The following is a 25677-nucleotide window of genomic DNA, read 5'->3' as shown; positions in this document are numbered from 1 at the left end:
CAATACTTTTGGAGATGGGAATATTAGTAGCACTGAAGGTAATGTACGAATCTGGCAATATCTGTCTATTAGTAAACTGTATATATTTAGTTTTGCTAGCATTAAAAGAGACAAGGTTGTTTTGTCCCCATTCACTGATCATAGATAGATCTTGATTTATGGAAATGGCTGTACTGAGTTGAAAGGTAGAGATATTTGACTTTGTAAATGGGTGTCTGAGTGTGAATGAACTATGTAGTGTTGAGTCATCTGCATATGGGTGAATGGGATTGTGGGTGACAGATAAGAGATCATTAATATGAACCAGAAATAGGGTTGGCACCAGAACTGATCCCTGCGGCACGCCGGCGTTAATTGAGTGGAAATTGGAATATACATCATCTACTTTTACTCTTATTTTCCTGTCACTAAGATATGATGAAATCAAAGGGACAAAAGACGTTAGTCCATAGCAAGGGAGTTTGGACAGCAGGGAATGGTGCCATACTCTGTCGAAAGCTTTAGATATATCAAGAGCTACTGCATGAGTTTCTCCAAAAAAGATCAATTGATTGGTGGATGGTATGAGTTAAGAGATTGAGTATGTCAATGGTGGATCTTTCGTGGCAAAAACCATATTGTCTATCACTAATTAAGTTGTTGGATTCAAGATGTTTAACAATGTGCTTATTAATTAAAGTTTCAAAAACCTTACTAAGAGAAGACGTGACAGCTATTGGTCTGTAATCGGGGGGGTCAGACGAACTTCCTTTCTTCGAAATTGGGTGGATATTGGCTTCTTTCAATGAATTTGGGAATAAAGAAGTACGTATGCATAGTCTGAATAATTTAGCTAGGACAGAGGCAAATTCAGGGGAACACTTTTTCAAAACAATTGGCGGAATTCCATCTGGACCTGGAGCTTTGTTGGTAGGTAAATTGTCTAGGATGGATTTCATGTATCTTGTCTGTATTTTAAGTGGGGCAATTTCGGGAGAATCAAGTTCCAGTACTGGGACATTCTGGCTGGTATCGTCTATAGTAGAGTTTCTGGCAAAGGTACTGGCAAAGATATTTGCTTTCCCATGCGGGTCATTTGTAATGTTGCCATCTGAAGATTTTAGTGGGGGAATGGAAGATGACTTGTTAAAGTTATTATTGAAAAAATTAAGTGTTGACCAGAATATTCTATTGTCATTAGCGTTGTTAAGTAGTTTTGATGCCTGCTTTTTTTTAGTAAAGGTAAAAGACTATACCAAAGAAAAGAAACATATTATTTGCCTAACTGAAACAAAATTAATCCAAAGACTATCAAACGACGCCATAAACTATGAAGAATACAAAATTTGGAGAAGAGATAGAAATATGAAAAAAAGGGGAAGGAGTTATGATATTCACAAAGAAAAATCTACCAGTCAAAGAGATAGACCTAAGTATATTCTCACGAGTAGAATTAATTGAAGTAGAGATCAACACATCTGAAGGGCAAATAATGGTGGCAGATTTATACATACTACCCAAAGCAAACACCTGGGAAAGAGGCAAATATGAAGACCTGGCAGAAAGTACAAATCAGAGCTTAAGAGCCCTGCTACATGGAATGGAAGAGAAATCTGAAAGACTGATATTAACTGGAGACTTCAGTACAAATATAAATTGAAATACTCTACATGTAAGAAGCTGTTAAAGTTGTTGGCATCAGAAGCTCCTGGATCTTGTACAGGAGTCGATCCTAACACAACATGTAAAGGAAAATACCAGAAAAAGAGGACTACAAGATCCATCATTACTAGACCTTTTATTTACTAGGCAAGATAGTGATATCGACAACATAATGTATCACCCTGTATTCGGCAGAAGCGACCGTGCAGCAGTAAACTGCAACTTCAGGATTGTATATGATATAGTTAGCAGTAATGAAAAGCACAAAAAGAGCCAAAACTACAAAAAGGACAACTATCATGACTTAAAGAAGTACTTCGTAGAAATAGATTGGGAAAAGGAGCTTAGAGGACAAGATATAAATGTCATATATAGAAAATTCTGTAAATTTTGTGAAACAGGAGTCCAAAATTATATCCCCCAACAAAGAGAAATGGAAATAATAAAGAAATGGTTTAATACAGAATGTAAATAATAAAATCAGTAGAGATAGGAGATTTGCTGTAGAATAGGTACAGACGACACAATAAAGAGAGGGCATATAACAGCTATAAACAGGCAGGATGTCATTATACAAGGATAAGGCCAGAAGCTCAAAGCCAGTTTGAGGAAGACATTATAAATACAGTGATCAACCGTAACTTTTTTACAGTTACATCCGGGGCAAAACCAAAGTTAAAGATAAAATATAGTCCATCATGGATGAAGAAGATACTTGTGAAGTACATAAAAAAAAAAATCTAATAGGTTTTTGCAGAAGAAAGTAATTTTGAGTGAGATGATAAGGAACCTTCATGCCCACACATATTACCAGATATATGAATATCGGAACAAGAGGCACAGGCAGAGTTGAGTAAACTGGACAAAGGAAAAGCAAATGGTCTTGACAAAATTTCATGTTGGGTGCTACATGAATGAGTAGAAGAGTTAAGCAGACCAATAAATTTAATATTCAGGGGATTCTTAAGTCAAGGTAAACTACCTGGTATCTGGAAGAATGCAAACATTGTTCTCCTATCCAGAAAGGAAAGAGACAAAATCCTCTCAAATGCCAGCCAGTATCCTTGCCCAGTGGTGTAAGATACTAGAAAAGTTGGTACGAAAAATTTGGGTAAACCAATTGGAAAAATACAATATAATAACAGAAAGACAGCTCGGTATAGAATGGGAAAATCATGTGTTACCAATCTCTTAAACTACTATGACAGAGTGGCAGAAACGTTACACAAAAGAGAAGGATGGGTAGACAATATCTATTTAGATTTCAAGAAAACATTTGACAGATAAAAATGGTAGATTACTGGTGGAGAAGGGAGAAAAAGTGCGCAGATGGAGAGAGCACTTTAAGGAATTGTTGAACATAGAGAATGGAAGTAATGCGAGTATAAGTGGCTGGGGAATGGCTTGGAGAAGGAGGGAGGTGAGAAGACAGGAAGAAATCAGTAGGATAGAAGTTGTGGAAGCAATGGAGAAAGCCAAATTGGGGAAAGCGCCAGGAATTGATAGAGTGTGGTGAAATGCTGAAGCATGGGGGAGAGATAGTAGTAGAATGGATGTGGAAGATGTGCAGATTGGCCTCGGAGGAAGGTAGAGTCCCGGAGGATTGGAAGTCAGGTATAATTATTCCTTTGTACAAAGGCAAAAGGGAAAAAGAAGTGTGTGGTAATCATAGGGGCATTTGTCTTCTTAGAGAAATAGGAAAAGTTTATGGTTGGATACTTATTGACAGAGTTAGGGAAATAACAGAGGAATTATTTGGAGAAGAATAGGGAGGCTGTAGGAAGGGAAGAGGTTGTGTAGATCAGATATTCACTCTTAGATCTTTAGTAGAAAAGTTTCTAGAGAAGGGAAAGAAACTGTATGCGGCCTTCATGAATTTGGAGAAAGCATATGACAGGGTGGATAGACAAGGATTGTGGAAAGTATTAAGAATATATGGAGTAGATCGTAAGTTGTTGAATGCTGTGAAGAGTATATATGATGGTGCTACGGCTGCCGTGCTTGTGGATGGTGAACTGAGTGAATTTTTCTGTTTGAAGGTTGGGTTAAAACAGAGTAATGTCTCCATGGTTGTTCAATCTGTACATGGATGGGGTAATAAAAGAGATACAAGGTAGGGCAGTGGATATTGGAGTGGCCCTAGTGAGAGAGGGTAGTGTTTGGAAACTCCCTGTACTGTTGTTTGCAGATGATACTATGTTGTTAAGTGAAGACGAAGGGGAGCTGCAAGGCTTGGTGGATGAGTTTGGGAGAGTGTGTAGGAAACGGAATCTAAAGGTGAATGTAAGGAAGGGTCTTTGAGAGAAGTGAAGTCAGTGAATGTACAGTGAGGTTGGATGGTGAGGAAATGGAAAATGTGAGTACGTTTAAGAACTTGGGAAGTGTGATGAGTAAGGATGGAAGTGTGGAGGGTGAAGTGCTTGAAAGGGTACAACAAGGAAGAAAGGTTGCTAGTTCCTTGAAAGCAGTGATAAGAAACAGGGAAGTGAGCATGGAAGTGAAAGAGTTACTACATGACAGTATTGTGATACCAATTCTAACGTATGGAAGTGAAGCTTGGACGTTGTTGGAAGGACACAAATCAAGAGTGAAAGCAGTGAAAATGAGTTATTTAAGAGGAGCCTGTGGAGTCACATAGGGAGACAGACTGACAAATGAGGATATAAAGGAGCGTTGTTGGTGTGGATGTGGATGTGATAGGAAGCGTTAGGAGGAACTCTCTGAGGTGGTTTGGCCATGTGGAGAGGATGGAGGGTGAGAGAATAACGAGGAGAGTGTATGTAAGTGAGGTGGAGGGGGGGAGAAGGATTGGAAGGCCGAGGATGAGGTGGAGGGATGGAGTGGAGAGGTTTATGAGAGAGGGGGGTGTGAGCTGGGAGCAGGGCAGTGAAATGGCGGGGGACAGGGCGACGTGGAGGTGATTTGTTTGTGGCCACCCCGTGCAGGATTAAGGCGTCTGACTATAGATAGATAGATAGATCTGACAGAGTACCACACCAAAGACTTATTTGAAAACTGGTCCATCAAGGAGGAATCCAAGGTAATTTGTACTGTTGGATGCAAGATTTTCTCAGAAAAAGGGAATTGAGAACAGTACTGAGGGGAAATTGCTCATCATGAAGAGAAGTGACTAGCAGAGTTCCACAATGCTCATTGCTGGCATCAGTTATGTTTTTAGTGTATATAAATGACATTAACAGCGACGTTGGAAATGGAAGCTATCTAAATATGTTTGCTGATGATGCGAAAATACAAATGAGAATTACAAATGCAGACTCATGCAGAGACCTACAAGAAGACTTAAATACGCTTCTTGAATGGATCAATGGATGGCAACTGGAATTCAGTGTGGACAAATGCCTTGTAAGTGAGTTTGTGGAAGAAGACCAAACTGCGATTAGGAAATTCAACCCTACACATATTAGAAAAAGAGTAGGACCTAGGAGTGATTATCAGTAACAAACTATCTCCCGCTGACCACATCAATGAGAGGGTGCGGAACATATATACACTGCTTTGCTAAAATCAGCATTCACATATATAAATGAAGGCATGCTGAGATAGATAACATCATTCATCAGACCAACCCAGGGGTATGCATCAGTCGTCTGGAATCCACATCTCAAAAAACACATAGCGTAGATAAGACTGAAAGAGTACAAAGGGTCGCTACAAGATTGGTACCAAGTCCTTCAACACAGCCTCCCCCTCTGACTTCCTCGTGTTTGTCATTAAAAGTTCTTGAACTGATATATTTTCTACAATCACTGGCCTCAATACTAACAAGGCATATGGGCCTGATGAGGTCCCTCCTGTTGTCCTCAAGATCTGTGCTTCTGTGCTTACACCCTGCCTAGGTAAATTCTTTCGTCTTGGTCTTTCAACTTGCACCTTTCCTTCTTGTTGGAAGATTGCTCTCGTTTAGCCTGTCCGAAAGAATGGAGACAATTCTCAACCCTCTAACTATCTCCCAATTGCTTTAACAGTCTGTGTCTCAAAAGTTTTCTAGTCTATTCGAAAAACAAAAAAATTAAAGCATCTTTCCTATCACAGCCTTCTTTCTGGTCCTCAGTATGGGTTTTGCAAGGAACGCTCCACTGGTGTTCTTCTCACCTACCTTTCAGATTCCTGGTCATCCTCCTTTCGAGACTTTGGCGAAAGCTTTGCCATTGCACTTAGCATTTCAAAGGCTTTCAATCAAGGCCGACATAAATCTTTAATATCCAATCTACCTCCTTACGGTGTCTATCCTTGTCTGTATCTTCATCTTTACATTCCTTCCTGGTCGTTCTATAGCTGCTGTTGGAGTCGGCCACCGTTCTTCTCCTAGAGCTATCAACAGTGGTGCTCCTCAGGGCTATATTCTTTCACCAACTCTCTTCCTTTTATTCATAAATGACCCTCTAAACTGTACATCTAACCCTATCTGCTCATACGCTGATGACTCCATCTTTCACCTTTTCATTTGGTTCCCGCAACATCCATCTCAGCAGATACTTCAACAAACAAGGGATGAGGCTATGGCACACCTAATGTCTGACTTGGCTCCTATCTCTGATTGGGGTAAAAATAATCTTGTTATTTTTAATTCATCAAAAACTCAATTCTTACATCTTTCAACCCGACAAAATCTCACACAGGAATACCCTTTAATTTTTAAGAATAGCCAGCTCAATCTTGCATTATCTTTAAACATACTTGCGGTTTCATTCTCTCGGGACTACTCTTGGAAAGAACATATTACCTCTCTTGTATAATCTGCTTCCAAGAGATTACTTCTTTACCCCTGCTCAGTTGACTTTCTACATGGCTTTTATTCGCCCCTGTGTAGAGTATAACTCATGTGTGGGGAGGCTTCCCACATACGGCTCTTCTCAATAGGGTGGAGTTAAAGGCTTTTCATCTCATTAACTTTCCTCCGTTTACTGGCTCCCTTCAACCTCTGTCTCTTCTCCGCACTGTTGCATCTTTATCTCTTTTCTATCGCAGCTTCAGTGGTCACTGCTCCTCTGAATTGTCTGCTTGCATCCCTCCATCACTACGGCTGGCACGTAGCACCCGTCTAGCAACGAACTCTCATCCCTTTTCTTTTCAACTCTCTAATGCAAGAGCTAACCGTTACTCCCAGTCCTTCATGTATGCAACAGATCAGCTGTGAAACTGTCTCCCTCTGTCTATATTTCCTACCGCCTATGATCTTCAGTCTTTGAAACGCAGTGTGCCCCGGCATCTCGAAATTAACGGATCTTGAATTTGGCTCACTGTTATCTTATTTTTGTTTTTTCTTATAGGGAACACTTTGCGGGCTTCTGGCCTTTGGTTCCCTTCCTTGCATTAAAAAATAGAAGGATATAAGCTATGACGAAAGATAGAAAAACTGAACCTACCAACATTTCATTCTAGAAGGAAAAGAGGAGACATGATTATGTTATATAAATGCATCGCAGGGAAACAGATAACAGACACTAGTATATAACCTATGGGAAAGCATCAGCAAGAGGACAATGCAAAAAAAAAAAAAAAAAAAGATGCAGAAAGAGAGAGGTGATAAAAACGTAAGGAAATTCAGTTTCTCAAATAGGGCAATTAATCAGTGGAATGCACTACCGAATAAAACAGTGTGTGCCAAAACTATTCATAAATATGAGGATATATATGTTAAAAATGGTTTACTACACGGGACGGTACGAGCTTGACTCATTCCTGTAAAGATACAATCAGGTAATAACAATTAGGTAAGCCAAGCACCACGTGAACATTCGTTACACTCATGAGTACCTAATTAACATGTATACATTTCATAGCACACTTTACTAGATTTAAAAATATTTTTAATCATGGCCACAAACAACATTTTTCGGTCATTCGGTCGCAATTAATTTTGTTCACACACACACACACACACACACACACACACACACACACACACACACACACACACACACACACACACACACACACACACAGGTAGGCTGCTGCACAACTACACTCTCACAGTCACAAAATGATCATCTCATCACCAGGGAAAAACACGCCAATCCAGATTCCTGCACCAAAAATTGCTCCATAGTCCATGCTCATCAGACTAATTGCCCTCCAGCTGTTTTGTTATTAGCCAGAATGCCTGGTTCCTGCTCGGGTCACATTAATTACGCGTGAATTACTGTAAGAAAAACTGATACATACATGTATATGTATTTTGATTATATGTTAATGGAAGGAAGTATGTATTTTTTCAGGCCCGCACACAGACTGATTCAGTGGGTTTCCAGACATTTGAACTGAGAAATAAAATTAATAACTGTAGCAGTAAAAGTTGTGTTGTTGTTGGTGGTGGTAGTTGTAGTGGTATTAGCAATAACAGTAGTAGTAGTAGTAGTAGTAATAGTAGGAGAAATAGTGGTAGTAATAGTAGTAGCTGCAACCCCAGGCTCATCATGACGTGAAACCGGTGGGTTGCAGGCTGAAGGTGTCTGCAATCTCTCATTCTTTCTTTCAGTGGAGTGGAAGAGAGTTGAGGGACGTTAATATAATTCGGTGCCTCCATATGAAGGCGTTCCTCTGAAGTACCTGAGCTGAGTGCAGAGGCGATATGGCAGAGCTACAGTGAACTAGACACCAGGGTCTATACAATTTTTTAGGTTTAGCGCGTTTGTTCCAGCCTGACAAAGGTCATCAACCTCTTCCAGCTCAGTTGTTGGCCATGTGTACTCAGCCTTGAGGATCGATTTAACTGGTAACTAATGATACTCATTCCTACCTCATGATTAAGGTTCATAGAATTTCATGTAACCACGACATGTTATTCAAGTTATTGGAGTGGTGCAGTTCCGTCATGTGAAAACAAACCGACCGTATCCTCATCAGCTTAGGAGGTTTTGTAGCACCTCGTCCATAGCAGTTCTTCTGTACATAGCTCGTTTATACTCTAATGTGTGTTATGTTTGCGATATATATTAACAGTAAAGGATATATATATATCCTACTGGCAGCCAAATATCCTGTTCGAGGGATTTTGCTGGAAGGGTGATAGGCGTTCCGCCCTTCACCTGTCAGCTCAGCCGCGAAGCTCTTAGGTCCCTGCCCCGGAGTTCCGTTCTTTATTAAATTTTGAAAATGCCCAGTTCCGTCCTATATTAAGGACACTGGGCGATCTATCTATCTATCTATCTATCTATCGATAGATAGATAGATAAATATTCAACACGACAATAATACGTTGTAATATCAAAATAATCTGCTATGCAAGAAATGCTAGAAAGTCTCCTTTGCCGATGAAAGAACTGAAGCCTGAGGTGCATCCAGCCTATAATGCTTTGTGTGTGTGTGTGTGTGTGTGTGTGTGTGTGTGTGTGTGTGTGTGTGTGTGTGTTTAGGGTAATACTGATTTTTTCATGGACGTATTTTGTAACATTTCATAGTCATAGTTGTGGGTATTGTATAATATGCAGTGTGTGATGCCATTTGTGGGAAAAACGATATTCAGCTGTGTATAATGGAAGAACATATCCAAATGAGTGATAGGATTTTTGATGGGTGGTCAGACTGGAAGGAGTTGGTGTGGGACCTGTGGGTGACGGAAAGGTTTATTTTGGCGGACCAGTAAAAAAAAGATAATGGACGTCTGTTGAAGGGCATTCGCAGGAGAATGGAGGAATAGAAGACAATGAGAGAAAAAGAGCATAAAGAAGCTAGAAAAATGAATGAGAGGGACCAAATTTTGAGAAAAGGGAGGCATAAGAGGTTATTAAAGAAGTGAAAGAGGATGGAGAACTATTAGGATAAAGAAAACGAATGAAACAGGGAAAGTGATTAAATATTTTTTTCATGTTAACGAAGCTATTAAACTCACCACTAAATAATTGCTTCGACCCCCGTGATCCCCACACGTCCAAAAGGTGAAAAAAAATGTGACTGATGAGGAAAATGTGAAAGTAATTAAACGGTTCCATAACATCATAAAACAGACAAAAAGAGTAATTAATTCACCAGTTAACTCTTCCAGCCTTGCGTCATTTTCAGTCCATTTTGGTTAACGCCAAATTATTGCACGTTAGTAAAGACTTCCCCAGACTGAAAGAGCTGGAAACAAAACCAATTAACACCTTCAGCCGGACGACATGTTCGTTTTGAGCTCTGCCACCACAAGGCGATATTATTCTCTCTCTCTCTCTCTCTCTCTCTCTCTCTCTCTCTCTCTCTCTCTCTCTCTCTCTCTCTCTCGATTGATAGATAGACAGGTAGGGAGAGAGAGAGAGAGAGAGAGAGAGAGAGAGAAAGGTACACATTCATACACATATTGAGAGAGAGATACACATACATACATATATTAACACATATGAAAAAGATATTTTAAGCATGCTTTAACTGTGAAAAGTATTGTATGTGACAGTGAAACGTGGGCGGTGAAGATGAAAATATCCACACAACTGAGTTACTTGGTGATGAGTAATATTAGTCATATGCAGTGCCTTATGTCATCCATGGAAATATCTTCCTTAGTCTGGTTTTCCCAGTGCCTATGAGCTCATTCTCTTAGGCGTGTGCACAGGCATCTCGCGATAAACGGATGTTATTCTTTGCTCATTTTATTCATTTTGAAAGAACAAATTTTGCGAGGTCCCAACTATGAAGGTTCCTTTTTTGCACTAAGAAACACATATGCAACTACAGAGGAGCATAATAATATGTAAATTAAGGAGGCACTTTGGTTCTGAGAGTGTGAGTTAAATACTGTGAATTGTTAAGCTGAGCTGTTTTGGGTATGTGAACAGTAGAACGTGTGAAAGTTAACTTGTTAAATTATTGCACAGACCAAAATCTGAGGGGAAGCCCTTGCTGGCAGACCATCAAAAACGTAAAATGAGGTCCTAATGTGGGACCTCAGAGTTCGAAACTTCGAGGCTTCACAGTAAAACTGCAGGAGACCGTACAATTTGGAAAGTGACATCAGGCGAGCAATGCTGAAACATGAACACCGCCAGGCAGTGTGTATGCAATAGGCGAGATGTATGGTAGTAAGATTTTTATTATAAAAAATAATTATAGCCATTTGCTAGACCCAGGTGAGATGTCTGGCAGTGAAGCATTTAGACACAAACAATTTTAACCCCAGACTAAGCCACGTACCGCCTTGGCCCACAGGTGCAGGAGGGGTACCATCCTGACGGTGCGCCTGTGTACGCGTGCCGGAGTCGCGGGTACTCCCAGGAGTGGCAAAGGAAGGCCATGTTTACCTGGCTCACACTTTACATCCTCCTGCTGCCCTCCCTCTTCATCACCTTCTGCTACGTGTCCATCGTGCGAGTGGTGTTCAGGCAGAGCAGCGAGCAGCCTCTTCAGACGGCAGGTAAGATGGTCATAAACGTTTAACTTACTGTACCTTGTGCTCTTTATTCTTGTTCCTGTTGTTATGGACCTTGGTTCATTAAATACGTAAGTCATAACACTAAAAATCCATGAAAACCATTTCCGGCGGTTGATGGGGAGAAAATGCTGATTCACGTGCTGACCCTGTAGTAATAAACATTTGCTTCTCACGGGAATTTCTCCGTGAATGTTGATGTGTTCACTTGTTTCATGTTTGCCGGTTTATTAATTATTTAATGTTTTATTCAGAAACTGAAATGAAATTGCTCAATGCAAATATATTGGCTTTTTTTTTTATTCAAATTTGTTAATTTCCCATTAACTTTCATTTAGTCATTTAGCCTTTTATCTGCCTGCATCAGTCATATTATCTACGTATTTATTCATGCACACTGATTGTCATGAGGGAAAAATCCAAAGATATCCATAATGCTGATACAAATCAAGCAGTCTCAAGAAGACTAATATATTGTCATGTGAGAGTGCATATAATAAAGTTATTTTCTATGTAGAAAATAGTACCGCTGACACAAAAAAATCAAAACTACTATATTGGACCAGAACCGATGGGAAATGTGCAGTATCCATGGTCTGTCGTGTCAGACTGTTTCACGCGGAATGTATATTCGTACTTTTTTGCTCGAGTGTGCACGCCATGAAACAGCGTAACCAATTAGCAATCATACCCTTGCATTGCATTCTCTTGGGCTTCGGAGGCTCCCTGGCACTTTTGTTTACATAATACTTCATATTCCCTCGTATATTCCCATGTGGTGTCGGGGGAGCACAATTTGGCTGCACTATGGGATGGTGGTACCATTCTTCGGCCAGGTTGTGGTAGGAAGAATTCTGCCACTGTATTCCCTGCGTGTCGTAAAACACGACTAAATCGGGCGGGGTGAGGAGACTAGGGACCCCCTCCTCTGTATTTTAGTTCCTACAGTGAGTTAGGGTATAGATTGGGATGGGGTCTATGAATGAAGATTGGGTCTATGAATGTGCGTGGATGTATAAGATTGAGGCTAAAAGGGAGGAGATTGGGAGAATGTTTGTGAGAAGAAAGTTGGATATGTTAGCTTTGAGTGAAACACAGATGACAGGGAAAGGTGAATCTAAGTTTGGAAGAGTGAATGGAAGGATGTCAGGTGCTGAGAAGGCGAGAGAAGGTGTGGCCTTGTTAGTGAGCCCGGAAGTACAGCAGTGTGTGATTGAATGGAAGGAGGTGCCATCGAGGCTGATGTGGGTTAAGGCGAAATTTGGACGTGAGTTGTGGGTGTTTGTGAGTGCATATGGGCCTGGTAGTGAAAGGGATGTAGAAGAGAGGGAGTCTTATTGAAATGATGTTGATGAGAATCTGCAGAGTTTTGGAGCATATGTGAATGTGGTAATGATGGGAGATCTGAATGCTAGAATGGGAAATGTAGCAGTTGCAGGTGTAGTTGGTATGCATAGTGTGCCTGGAAGAAATGAATTGGGGAACGAATGATAGGGATGTGATTGGGCGAGAGATGGTGAATGGAAATATCTTGTTTGAGAAGAGAGATATTTATAAGTATACGTGGGTGAGACAGGAGCTTGGAAGTTTTCTTGATAGAGCATTGATGGACTATGTGGTTGTGTCCAGGAATGTAAGAGGAAGATTGTTGGATGTGAGAGTTTTGAGAGGGGAGGGTGGAGGTATGTCTGACCACTATCTGGTGGAGGGAAATTGAGAGTAGGTATGAGATGGGTGAGAGCTAGGAGAGTTAGGTGTGGCAGGGAGGTTTTGAAAGTGAGTCAGTTGGATAAAAGAGAGAAAATGAGAGAGTATGAGAAATTAAAAGATGAGTGGAACGCAGTGAGAGATCAGGAAAATTGCAGTGTGGAGGAGGAATGGCAGTTGTTTAAGAGTACTGTGGTGGGGCATGCGGAAGAGGTGTGTGCGGTGTGACGAGCGGGTGCTTGTGTAAGCAAGAGAAGTGAATGGTGGTGCGAGGAAGTAAGTATGGCTGTGGCTGAGAAGAGACGAGCATATGAAGTGTGGCTGCAGAGGAAGGATGAGGTGTCATATGAAATGTATAAGGAAAAGAGGAATGTGGCGAGAAGGGCTGTGCGTAATGTTAAAGTGGCAGCAGATGTCAGGTGGGGTAGGCGGTTGACTGAGAATTTTCAACTGAATAAGGAAATCTATTGGAAGGAGGTGAAAAGGGTTCGAAAGGGAGAATCTGGGAAGGAATGGCGAGTAAAAACAGAATATTGAAGGATTTTATTTGAGATGGATGCAATGAGGAAGAGGTGGACGGAGTATTTTGAAAGACTGTTAAATGTAGAGGAAGTAAGGGAGGCTGAGACTGACAGATGGAAGAGTGCAAGGAATAAATGTGTTGGGAGAGTTAAATGATCCTTTGAACACGATGGAGGAAGTGCAGGAGGCAGTAAGGAGATGAAAGCAGGAAAAGTTGCAAGTATAGATAGGTGTGCTGTGGAATGCCTGAAAGGTGGTGGAGCTACTATTGTTGAATGGTTATTAAGATTCATGATTGTGTGTTTTGTGAGCGGTATGGTGCCGATTGACTGGGAAACTGCTTGTGTGGTTCCATAAGGTAAGGGTGATAAGTATGGATGTACTAGCTTCAGGGGTATAAATCTGTTGAGTGTTGTAGGTAAGGTATATGGTAGACTGATAATTAAGAGAGTTAGAGAGGGTACAGAGGGAGCGATTGGTGATGAGAGTGTGGCTTTAGGAGAGGGAGGGAATGTGTGGATCATGTGTTTGCTATGAAACAGGTGTGTGAAAAGTATTTAGCGAAAGGTAAGGATGTGTTTTGGGTGTTCATGGATTTGGAGAAAGCGTATGATAGAATTGTTAGGGAGGCTTTGTGGACTGTTTTGAGATTGTATGGACTAGAAAGTAGGTTGTTAAAAGGAGTGAAATTTTTTTTGTAAATAGTAGAGCGTGTGTAAGAGTGGGAAATACAATGAGTGATTGGTTTCCCGTGAGAATGGGGCTGCGGCAGGGATGTGTGATGTCACCTTGGTTGTTTAATATTCATATGGATGGTGTTGTAAGGGAGTAAATGCGAGAGTGTTAGGTGGAAGTCTGATTCTGGTGAATGCTGATGGTAGAGAGTGGAATCTGAAGCAGCTGCTGTTTGCAGATAATACTGCAGTGGTGGCTGATTCGTAGAAGATACTGAGACAGTTGGTAGAGGAATTTGGAAGGGCATGTGAAAGGAGAAAATTGAGAGTAAATGAGAATAAGAGTAAAGTGATGAAGTGTACGAGGTTGATAGATGGTAGGAGGATGAATATAGTTTTGAATGGTGAGTTGCTTGAGGAGTAGAGTGTTTTAAGTATTAAGAGTCATATATTTCCGCAGATGGAGGATAGATGTAGAGGTGAAGTTTAAAATGAATGAAGTTGGAAAGGTGCTGGGAGGAATGAAAAAGTGTTTAGATGTCGTTTCCTTAAAATGGATGTAAAGAGAAGGCTGTATGAGGGTGTAGTAGTACCGACTGCGTTATATGGGGCTGAAACATGGAATATGGGTGCAGCAGAGAGGAAAAGTTTGAATGTAATGGAGATGAGGTGTCTGAGGACTATTTGTGGAGTGACACATATGGATCGAGTGAGAAATGATGAAGTGCGAAGGAGAACTGGAGTTGTTCGGGAGATGGCTAATCGAGTTGAGCAGAGGGTGTTGCAATGGTTTGGGCATATGGAGAGAATGGATGAAGAACGATTGACGAAAAAGATAACTGGATCGGATGTGAGAGGTGTAAGGCTGAGAGGGAGACCACAATTAGGGTGGATGGACAGTGTGAAGAGTGCGTTAGATGCGGGAGGGATGTCTGTTGAGCAAGGAAGAGTGGCTGCACGTGACAGGAATGACTGGAGAGAAATTGTGAATGAATAAATGGTGACGTGGCCCTGAAGGGATACGCTCCTGGATTTGGTCTGATCAGCTGATGAGGTCAGGTGCAGGTATGGGGATGGGTCCACTATGATGTGGCAAGGGTAAACCAGCTCTGCTGTCAGTGCCTGCTGCAGATGTCTCTGACTGCACTGTGCAGTTGACCCTCGTGCGGTGTGGTGCGGTGAGGATCTGTCCCTGCTCCCCTTGGGGCTAAGATACAAATAAATGTGTGTGTAGGTGGATGAGTAAATTGAGAGTGTATCGTCCTGTCTCAGCTACCTCCCTTTCTTTGGGGGAAGCAGCCTAGGTATGTAGATAGATGTATAGATAGATAGATATTGCTTACACAAGCTATATCAGTAGTAGCACTCTTTTATCACGAGAACACTGTCCATTACGACCTCGGTTGATAAGATAACGAGGAGGATATTTAAGTTGTATAAAAGGTATGTGCATGATACAATTAAGGACGCTGATATCACTCCACCTTTAAAGTTTCGAACAATATTGAAAATTTTAAATAATAAGATGAAAGTTTTAGAATCCTCAAAATATCACGTAATTGGGTATCGGATGTCATCTGTCACTGTCTCTTCATTTATCTTTCAAAGGTGATTCAATATTTATTTTTCTATACTTGGGCAACTAATATAAAGCATAATATATTCTATCTCTATACTTTACTTTACGTTTTGAAGCACAGGCGTAAGAGATCTGAAATAATCTTGTACTTGGTCTGTTTCAATAACCGTATACAATGTAATTTTCTGAAATGTCATTCGTTAGTGCACCACACGAAACTTTGAAGATCAGTAGTCTGGGCACTGATCTACTGTGTGTGTGTGTGTGTGTGTGTGTGTGTGTGTGTGTGTGTGCGCGTGTGTAATTCACCGGGTCGGTCAAGATCACTTGATGGTCGTGATCGTCAGCATTTAACCCTCCCGGAAGGGAGTTGAGAGCTCATATAGTCCGATCTGAGGGCAAGGCTGTGACCTTCACACACCCACACACCCGTCCCCTTGCTCCAGGGGGACAGTAACCACCCACTTCGTCAGTGAAACTTTTCGCAACCTGAGCGAGGCGCGAACTCCCGTCTACCAGATGGCAAGCGAGAACGTTACCACTGCGCCAGCGAGCGGTGTGTGTGTATGTGTGTGTGTGTGTGTGTGTGTGTGTGTGTGTGTGTGTGTGTGTGTGTGTGTGTGTGTGTGTGTGTGTGTGTGTGTGTGTGTGTGTTTCAGAAGGGCTGCTGAGGGAGTGAGGATCAAGAACCTTAAAACTCAGTAGGGTGAAACTTTACCAAGGTAGGACAAGAAAAACGCATCCACAAACTAGGAGGCATCTGGGCGAGGGTTTGTGCAGGGAGGGGGGAGGAGAGACCAAGAACCATAAAGATCGATAGGGTTCACCTTTACCCCAGGCTTGTTGCGTGGGTAAGGTTGCAGGGAAGGTGACCCGATGGCTCGGATACAACATGCATAAACTGAGATGCATTGTTCCAAGGCAGGGTAGGAAGCCAGAACCCTAACAATCGAAAGGTGTATCTTTTCTGTGTGAGAAAAGTAACTATTCTATTTTAGCCCGGTTACTTAGATGCACAGGGGAGATGGGATGAAGAGGAAGGACGCTATAAAAAAAAAAAAAAATGAAATTGAATAGGCTTCGTTTTTTTCCAGAAGCCTTTTGTGTATGTAAAGTAGCACAAACATATGTGGCCCGATGACTAAGCAATCGAACCCATAATCCCTGATGTTCTCTGGCGAACCCGATGACGTGTATTGTAGTTTATTCGTATTATCTACAGACGATTTTCTTAAACTTAGGGAAGCTCTTTCGACCCGGAAGTGTCAGATTTGGCCTTCAATTATCTCCTGTAAATGAAAGGTCTCTGGATTTGTATTAAATCGTCTAACCGAGATAACGAATGGAACAAGATTTTGGGTTTATGGTATCAGAATCACAGTATCCCTCCGTGCATCGAGAGAGAGAGAGAGAGAGAGAGAGAGAGAGAGAGAGAGAGAGAGAGAGAGTCATCCTCACTTCTCGCTCATTTTAAAAGGGGGAATCATCAGGGAATATTTCCTGTCTGCTGGTTGGTTATATTTACCAGTCACTGTATTTTAAGAGGGATTCATCTGCAAAGAAGATGAAAATGTGACGTAAATTTTTAAATATTTGTCGAGCCGTATTATTCTTCTACCGAGTGATGTGTATATAGTCTTTTTTTAGAGAATTGTTGTTGATAGTATTTTTAATTTTGCTACAGTTTTGTTAGCTATTGTTCTGCTCCCATTGTTAGTCAGATAAATGCATACAAAAAAAATCCCCTTTTGTATGTCGTTGTGATATATTAATACAGACTGACGGTACAGTAAAACATGTCAGGGGAAATCACCGAACAGAGACACCAGAGTTAATCACACACACACACACACACACACACACACACACACACACACACACACACACACCAGATTAAGGTACCTGACACAGACACATCTGTCACACTCACATCAGAAAAAAAAAAATCATACCACAAACGCATTTCATAAAAAATCACATGAGAAACAGCAGAATATATCACTAAACAGACACATCATAACTTATCACCTTACAAGTACACAAGGAAATAAATCACATCTCACAAAAGCAGAGAAAATCACATCACAAGTACACCAGAATAAATCACACCATACTGTAGAGACTTCAAAATAAATCCCATCACAGAATTATAAGAATGAATCACACCACAGAGACATCAGAATATATCACACCACAGAGACATCAGAATATATCACACCTCAGAGACATTAGAATATATCACACCTCAGAGACATTAGAATATATCACACCTCAAAGACATCAGAATATATCACACCACGGAGACGTCAGAGTGAATCACACCACAGAGACATCAGAATATCACACCAAAGAGTCCTCAGAATATATCACACCACAGAGACATCAGAATATCACACCACAGAGACATCAGAATATATCACACCACAGAGACTTCAGAACAAATCCCATCATGAAGACACTAGAGTAAATCACATCAAATACATCACAATAAATCACATCACAGAAGTACAACATGGTATATCACATAAGAGACACAGATGAGAGTATATTCCCCAAGAGAGCATACCAGGCAGTGGGGGAGGCCGGAATATACCACAGAGACACACCTGAGAGTATATCCCCTATGAGAGTATACGAGACAGTCGGGGAGGCGAGTATTATCCATCAAAGAAGATGAAAGCACTGCGTACACAAGCATCTTAGGCCAGCGTCGCAACAAACCCCCAAATGACTTCCGATAAATAGTTCTTTGTATTGTTAGCGGGTTTTAGTAAATTTTTTGTTACACTAACCACATCCACTCACTTGATGTAGTGCTGCCTACTTCTGCCATCACCTTTATCACTCTTTTCCTGTCTGTCCTCTCTCTCTCTCTCTCTCTCTCTCTCTCTCTCTCTCTCTCTCTCTCTCTATTTCTCCCATCTTTACTACCACTTTTTACCTCGCCCGGACCGGATTCCAGCGAGTTTTTTTTCGGGTTTCTTTGTTTCTGTGTTTGTTAGCAACATTATGGAAAAACGGCTGAATGAAATCACATGAAAGTTTCAGGATATGTGGGCACTGGTCCCAAAAGAAGTCATTAAATTTTGGAGGTAATCGAGTGACCTAGAAAGGTCAAAATCAAGGTCACGGATTTTCAGAGGGCTATAGCTTGGAACAGGTTGAAGATAGAGATATTTACTATTATCAGCATACATGACCTTCCATATGGGCTTTACTTTAGCACCATGACCTTTGACCATGAGTGATCTTGAAAGGTCAAACTCAAGGTCACGGATATTGACGGGGCCATAACTCGAAACTGGTTGCAGATAGATATTTACTATTATCAACATACAGGATGTCCCATAGGGGGTTATTAATTGATACCATGACCTGTTACCGTAAGTGACCTTGAAAGGTCAAACTCAAGGTCACGGATATTCCGGGGGCTATACCTTGAAACTTGTTGAAGACATAGATTGTAATGCTAGGTGAAATTAGGCTCGACTTCTCGTTCCTACTTCACCTAACGTGGAGCGGGGTCCTCTTTCCAGACCGGAGCTAGTGCAATAAAGAGAGGCAGGACACAAAAAATCTAGGCAACAACCTTTACACATATATTACCACAGTCAGACACAGGACAAATCAGCAGATATTACAGCACAATATTTAGCAATATAAAATCTTATCTAGGATATTCGTATCTCGCAGGATACTTACTGCTCTGTTAGTAATGACAACACAAACAATCCCAGTGTATCAGGAGTGCAGTAAATATAGGCGCGCGCGGGGGCGTGAGAGGGGGTTGAGTCTCACTAGGAGGAGATAGGGGGGGTGCGGGGAGTGACTGGTGACGGCTAGGGGAAAGTTATGGTAATACTGGAGGGCAGCAGATATTAGCCGTGAAGTTTGTATGGTTTCCACTAGCCAAAATACTTTGGTAATTGATTTTATTCTTGATTTACACTTACTCGAGATATGGGAGTGAGAGCGGATGGTAAACAAGATTTATGGGTAGCGTGGGGGAAGGAGAGAATACCATTAATACTTCCTTTCACAATATTCCTTCACAGTAATGAGGGTATGTCTTTATAGGGGAATCTCCCGGTGGCACAGGCTTATTAATTATATAACAGGGTTGTCACTCACACATATAGTCAATCAGATCTTGTTCCACATTCTCGTCCTTTAACTTCTCACTGTGATCTGATTTACCCCGATAATCACTATATGAAATCTCTGCACAATACTTACATTAGGGGAAATCACACTTAACCTAAATCATTCATGTTACAATATCACACGTATTCATCAGGGGGATAGGCAGGAACATGTCATCTGTGATCCTGCTGGACTAGAGGCGCCGTCAATGCAAGGCGTGCCAAGAGGGCACGGGATAACTCGTAAGGGCGTCCTCTCGCGTCCTGGACTTCCCGTGGCTTCCGGACTTGGCTCCGGCGTGTGGCCCTCGAGACTGGGGCCGAATAGCTCCAGGAACATCTGTGATAGGTCCCGGCGCGGCGTCGTGGGGGCGTAGAGAGATCACGCCCGGGTGTCCTGGGGAGAACCGAGAGAGACTGTGGGCTGCGGTCTCCAGCGTCTAGGGGCGCCGACAGGGGAGAGCTGCGGCAGCGACTTCCACTGGGGTCTGTCAGGTGCGTCTGCTTTAGAGCCAGGCGTAGGGAACAGAGACCAGGGGAGGCTGGGAGGCCTGTCTGGGTCACTCTGGGACAGGAAGCCTAGGCTCCAGTCTCCTGCTGTGGGGACGTCTCTACTCTGCACGCCCTCGGAGCGACCGTAGATCGTCTCACGAGGGAGGGAGCGACAATAGGTCGTCTCTACCACGACACTCTCGGAGCGACCATAGATCGTCTCACGAGGATGGGAGCGACCATAGATCGTCTCTACCTGAGCACTTTCGGAGCGACCATAGATCGTCTCACAAGGATGGGAGCGACCATAGATCGTCTCTACCAGAGCACCTTATGAGCGACCATAGATCGTCTCCACCGGAACACCTTGGGAGCGACCATAGATCGTCTCTACCAGAACACCTTGGGAGCAACCATAGATTGTCTCTACCAGAACACCTTGGGAGCGACCATAGATCGTCTCTACCGGAGCACCTTGGGAGCGACCATAGATCGTCTCTACCGGAACACCTTGGGAGCGACCATAGATCGTCTCTACCGGAGCACCTTGGGAGCGACCATAGATCGTCTCTACCGGAACACCTTGGGAGCGACCTTAGATCGTCTCTACCGGAACACCTTGGGAGCGACCATAGATCGTCTCTACCGGAACACCTTGGGAGTGACCATAGATCGTCTCTACCTGAACACCTTGGGAGGGACCATAGATCGTCTCTACCGGAACACCTTGGGAGCGACCATAGATCGTCTCTACCTGAACACCTTGGGAGCGACCATAGATCGTCTCTACCGGAACACTTTGGGAGCGACCATAGATCGTCTCTACCGGAACACTTTGGGAGCGACCATGGATCGTCTCTACCAGAGGGGCGCCGTCTGGAGTATGTTTTCTAACTCCACCCCTAGCTAGCTCAGCAATTCCACTCCGCGAAGGTAGTGTCCTTCTCCTACGGTGGCGGCGGCGTGGTAGCTGCATGTCACAGGGGCGCACGGCCCTGGCTGACAGGTGTCGCTGTTGCCCGGAGTGGTGGTGGCTGGTGGCGGCCACCCTGTGGGGTCCGTGTGGGGGTGTCGGCGTATCTGTGGGCATACTAAGCTGTTCTTGGCTTGCCCTGTCATTGGGGGTACTATGGTATTCTTCGGGGGCACTGTTTTTCAAGCCATGCATTTTACCACTCTCGTCCTTTAAAAAGTCACGTCCCCGTGGCTGGAGGTGGAATGCTTGTGTGTTGGAGGTGGTGTAGATGGGTTGGAGGTGTTACAGCGTAGTTTGCCAGGCTACATTGTAGGAGTTCTCTTCTTGTGCTGGGTCGTAGGTGAGGAAGAGTGTGGAAGAGGCGGTGGTAGACTGGAGGAGGTTTAACAGGTGGTGTGGCCCGCGGAGTCTGTGGTTCCTGCCAAGGGTAGGTGCCCATACGGCCCGCTTCACTCTCATCTTGCTTGGTGTGGCTGTCGGTGTGGTTGGGGGCTGAATGCTGGATACTGCGAGTAAGGGCTGGGTTTTGTGCCGTGGTAATGCGGCACTGAGTCTCTGGGGAGTACAGGTAGAGGGGATTTGGGCCTGATGTAGCTTGACGGTGTGAAGTCGTGGAGAGGTGGGTGGTGTAGGGGTGTGTGAGTATCGGGCGGGCGGGCGTGAGAGGCGGCCCGAGGGGGTGGTGGTGGTCTTGAGGGTCGGGGTGGGGGGAGAAGTGGGCGTCTGGGATGGGCGGGTTGTTTTGCGTGTTGTGGGCGCGGTGGGGCGCGGTATTGGCAGAGTGGGTGTACGGATGGTGGGTGGGGGAGGGGGGGTGGTAGTGGGTTGTGGTGAAGGTGTGGTGGCGTGGGTGGAAGATGTGGGAGTGGGCGTTGAGGGGGGGGCCATGGAAGGAAGGGGTGAGGGTGAGGAAGGGGTGGCGGGGGAGGCGTCAGGTGAGGTGCTGGGGGTGGTAGTGGTCGGGGAGGTGGAGATGGTAGGGGGGGTGGAGTGGGAGGGTGAGGAGGAAACATAGCACTCATATGTGACTGTAGAGGGTGGTGCGGGAGCTGAAGGGGGCTGGGGGTGTGGGGCCAGAGCGGGGGAGGTGGGCGTGCGGAAAGGCCGCACGTGCAGGTTGCGGAGGGTACGGGGAGTGCCATGGTAGTCTACGACCATTTGGTATGGGTTGGGGACTTTGGTGATGGTTTGGGGCCCCGTGAAACGGGGGGCGAGCTTGTGGGGAGTGGGAAGTTGGGCGACGACGACTGTGTCACCCTGGTTGAAAGGGTTGGTAGCTGTGTCGGGTCCAAGGTCTAAGTTTTTTTGTGGGTGGTATACCCGCCCTTTTAGCAGGTGTAGCGGGTCTGTGGTGGGAGCGGAAGCAGGTGGTTGCAGGTGATGGCGTAGGGGTAGTAGGAGGGGGGTTTCGCCAAAGATTCTTTCATGGGGGGAAACCCCGTCTTCTCGGGGACACGAATTCATGCCCCATTGGACAATTTTTACATGTGCCGGCCAATCGTCGTCTTTTGTAGCCTCGATTCTGGTGCGTAGCTGATTGATAAGGGTACGATGGCTACATTCACATACCGCGTTCCCTTGTGGCCAGTATGGTGAGGAGTGGGAGATCTTGTACCCGAAAATCCTGGCCAGTTCTTCCCAGACTTTTCAGGAGAACTCAAAGGCATTATCAGAATGGATGGCTTGCGGAATGCCAAAGTAAGGGAACACGTGTCGGAGCAGGGCATCGGCGACAGCGACGGCATGATGTTCCTTAGCTGGGCAGGCTACTACGAATTTGGAGTACGTTTCTACAAAAGTGATCACGTATTTATATCCAGATTTAGGGGGAAGAGGGCCTACTACGTCGATCGCCAGGAGTTGCCAGGGCTTGTGGGCGGTGATGTGGCCAGATGGCCTGGCGGTCCGGGTGATATCTTTCCCAAGCGCGCAGGCGCGGCAAGTCTGGATAATTTCCTTGGCGAGGGTGGAGGGATTTGGGGCCCAGTAAATGTCATTGAACACCTGTAGTAATTTTTTGGTGCCCAAGTGGATGCTGTTGTGAGCATGTAGGTGGCATAGAGTGTCACGTGCCGCATCGGGAATCAAGAGGATGTGTCCGGACGGGGTTAGAAGGTGGTCGCCCTGTCGGCACAGCTTGGGGAATAGGTGAGCAGGGATCCAGGGGGGCCGTTCCTTGTGGTGCCAGAGTTGTAGTAGGTCGGGGTCCGGTTGTACCGCGTGGATGGGAAGGCGGGAGAGGGCATCTGCATTGGTGTGGAGCTTTCCAGGTCTGTATGAAATCTCGTACTGAAACTCCTCTAGGGTGTCACGCCACCGGACGAGTTGGGCGTTATGGGAGTCTGATTGGCACAACCACTGGAGTGATTGGTGGTCAGTGATTATCGTAACTTGAGTCCTGGAAAGATAAGCCCTAAAATATTGGAGGACCCAGATTATACCAAGGCATTCTCGCTTGGTGGCGGCATAATTTTTTTCGGCTGGGTTCAGAGTGCGGCTGGTGCAGGCGATGATGTGCTCCCGGCCGGCCTGTACCTGGGCTATAACGGTGCCTATCACGGTAAGGGATACGTCCGTGTAGAGGCGAAAAGGGAGGGCATAGTCGGGGAAGGCCACGATGGGGGCCGAGACAAGCTTGTCTTTTAGCTGTTGAAAAGCAGCTCGCTGATCCTCGGTCCAGAGGAAAGGTTCTCCTTTTCGTGTCAAGACGTGAAGAGGCTTAGCGATCTGCGCGAATCCCTTCACGAAGCGACGGTAATAGGACGTGAGTCCCAGGAAGGCGCGGACGCCGTGGACATCCTGCGGAGGTGGTATGTCAGCTATGGCACGGAGCTTGTCGGGATCTGGGGAAATTCCTGCTTGGGAGATAGTATATCCTAGGAACGAGAGTCTTAGCGGCCAGGACACATTTAGAAGGATGTAGCTTGAGGCCTGCCTGGCGAATTCTGGTGAAAACTCGACGGAGGCGCTGGAAGTGGTCGGCCCAGGTCTGGCTAAAAACAATGACGTTGTCAAGATAGGCTAAACATATTTCCCAAGTGAGGCCGCTCAAGACAGATTCCATTAGTCTGGAGAAGGTGGCAGGGGCGTTGCAGAGGCCAAATGGCAGAACATTGAATTCGTAATGTTTGCCATTCCTGGTGGAAAAGGCCGTCTTGCCTCGATGGTCCGGGTGGATGGGGACCTGCCGGTATCCAGACTGGAGGTCGAGGATAGAAAACCAAGACGCCCCGTAGAGGGAGTCTAGGGAATCGTCAATGCAGGGGAGGGGGGTGGCATCTTTAATGGTGACATTGTTCACACGGCGGTAGTCGATGCAAAACCGCATCGTGCCGTCTTTCCTTTTTACTAGAACAATGGGGGAGGACCACAGGCTGGTGGAGGGGGAGATAACACCTGCCTCTTCCATTTCGCACACCTGGCGGTCCTCCTCTTCTCTCTGTTGGGGGTTCTTGCGTCGGGAAGGTTGTCATATAGGTGGGCCTGTCGTATGGAATTCGTGCGACAGGTACGTAGTATGCCCTATATCTGCTGGTCCTGTCGCAAACAAATCCTGGAAATCCAGGAGGAGGCGGCGTAAGGTGTCTGACTGCTGGTTGGAGAGATGGTCAGGGATAGGGGGTAGGGGGGTGGGGTGGTGGGAGGAGGGTGGGGCACAGGGCTCAGCTTCCTCCATCTCTCCGATGATAAGCCCTTTGGGGAGGGTGAGAGGGGACGGGGCGAGATTGGCGATGCGGATGGCGGCGTGGTGGGGAGGGAGGAAGGTGGGGGACACAAGGCAGGCAGAAAGGGGTCCGGAGGGGAGGAGGGGGGAGAACAAAACGGATGGACCTGAGGGCCTGTTAAGGGGCACCCATGCCTCATGGTGGGAGGGGATGGTAACGGCGGCAGAGATGGCGGCAGGGAAAGAGGGGGCAGGAGTGGGGTGGAAAGGCACGGGAGGGGGGGGAGAGGGAGGTGGAACAAGGGGGGGAGAAGGGGGGCACTGGGGGGAGGAAGAGGGCGAATCCTCCGGCCGGGGCCGCGGCGTGCATGTGCAAACGGCTGGGGTGGAACAGGGTGGAACGGGGTGGGGGGCGGAACTGGAGTTGTCGGTGGCGACAGTCGATCGTGGCTCCGAGTTTTTGGAGCAAGTCTAACCCTAAATACCCGTCATAACTCCGGCAGGAGGAATCAGAAATGATGAATGGATGTTGGGCGGACACTGGCTGGTGGGTGTTGACCCGTAGGGCCCGAGTTTCCCCACAGATGGGCAGGGGGCCATCCCCTGCGTCCACAAGGTGAGTGGTAGTAGGGCGGAGTGGGCCAAACCGCGATTTGTAGTGGGAGAAATAGTGGCTGTAAAGGCAGGACCTGGCCGCTCCCATATCGACTAGTAGCCTGGCCTTCACGCCATTTATTTTCATCTTGTGGTATACTGGGGGTCGATACTTAGGGGTGATGGCCCCCGCCACCGTGGGTTAGTGCGGGGGCGGGCCTAAAAATCCAACTGACTAGGGCTCTCGTTCCCCTGTTCCTGCTCTAGTTCTCCTGGAGGGGGTTCGTCCACGGGCGTCAGCTCGTCCCCTGGGGCCTCGCCT

The 25677-nt window shown here is 45.1% G+C and overlaps 1 protein-coding gene across 1 annotated transcript in view; it reads left to right on the top strand.

Annotated features, from left to right (window-relative positions):
- Nucleotides 1-25677, top strand: part of LOC145404703 (gonadotropin-releasing hormone II receptor-like) — a 315031-nt gene that overhangs the window by 17634 nt on the left and 271720 nt on the right. The window contains exon 4 of the mRNA XM_080276254.1: nucleotides 10786-10990. Within this exon, the coding sequence (XP_080132380.1) occupies nucleotides 10786-10990 (205 nt within the window). The remainder of the gene's footprint in view (nucleotides 1-10785; nucleotides 10991-25677) is intronic.

This window comes from Coenobita brevimanus, chromosome 64 (assembly GCF_032717465.1).
Source record: "Coenobita brevimanus isolate Jiangsu-jjx chromosome 64, ASM3271746v2, whole genome shotgun sequence".
Taxonomy (NCBI): Eukaryota; Metazoa; Arthropoda; class Malacostraca; order Decapoda; family Coenobitidae; genus Coenobita; species Coenobita brevimanus.
The sequence above is the reverse complement of the archived record's forward strand: the minus strand, read 5'-3'. Positions and strand labels throughout refer to the sequence as shown.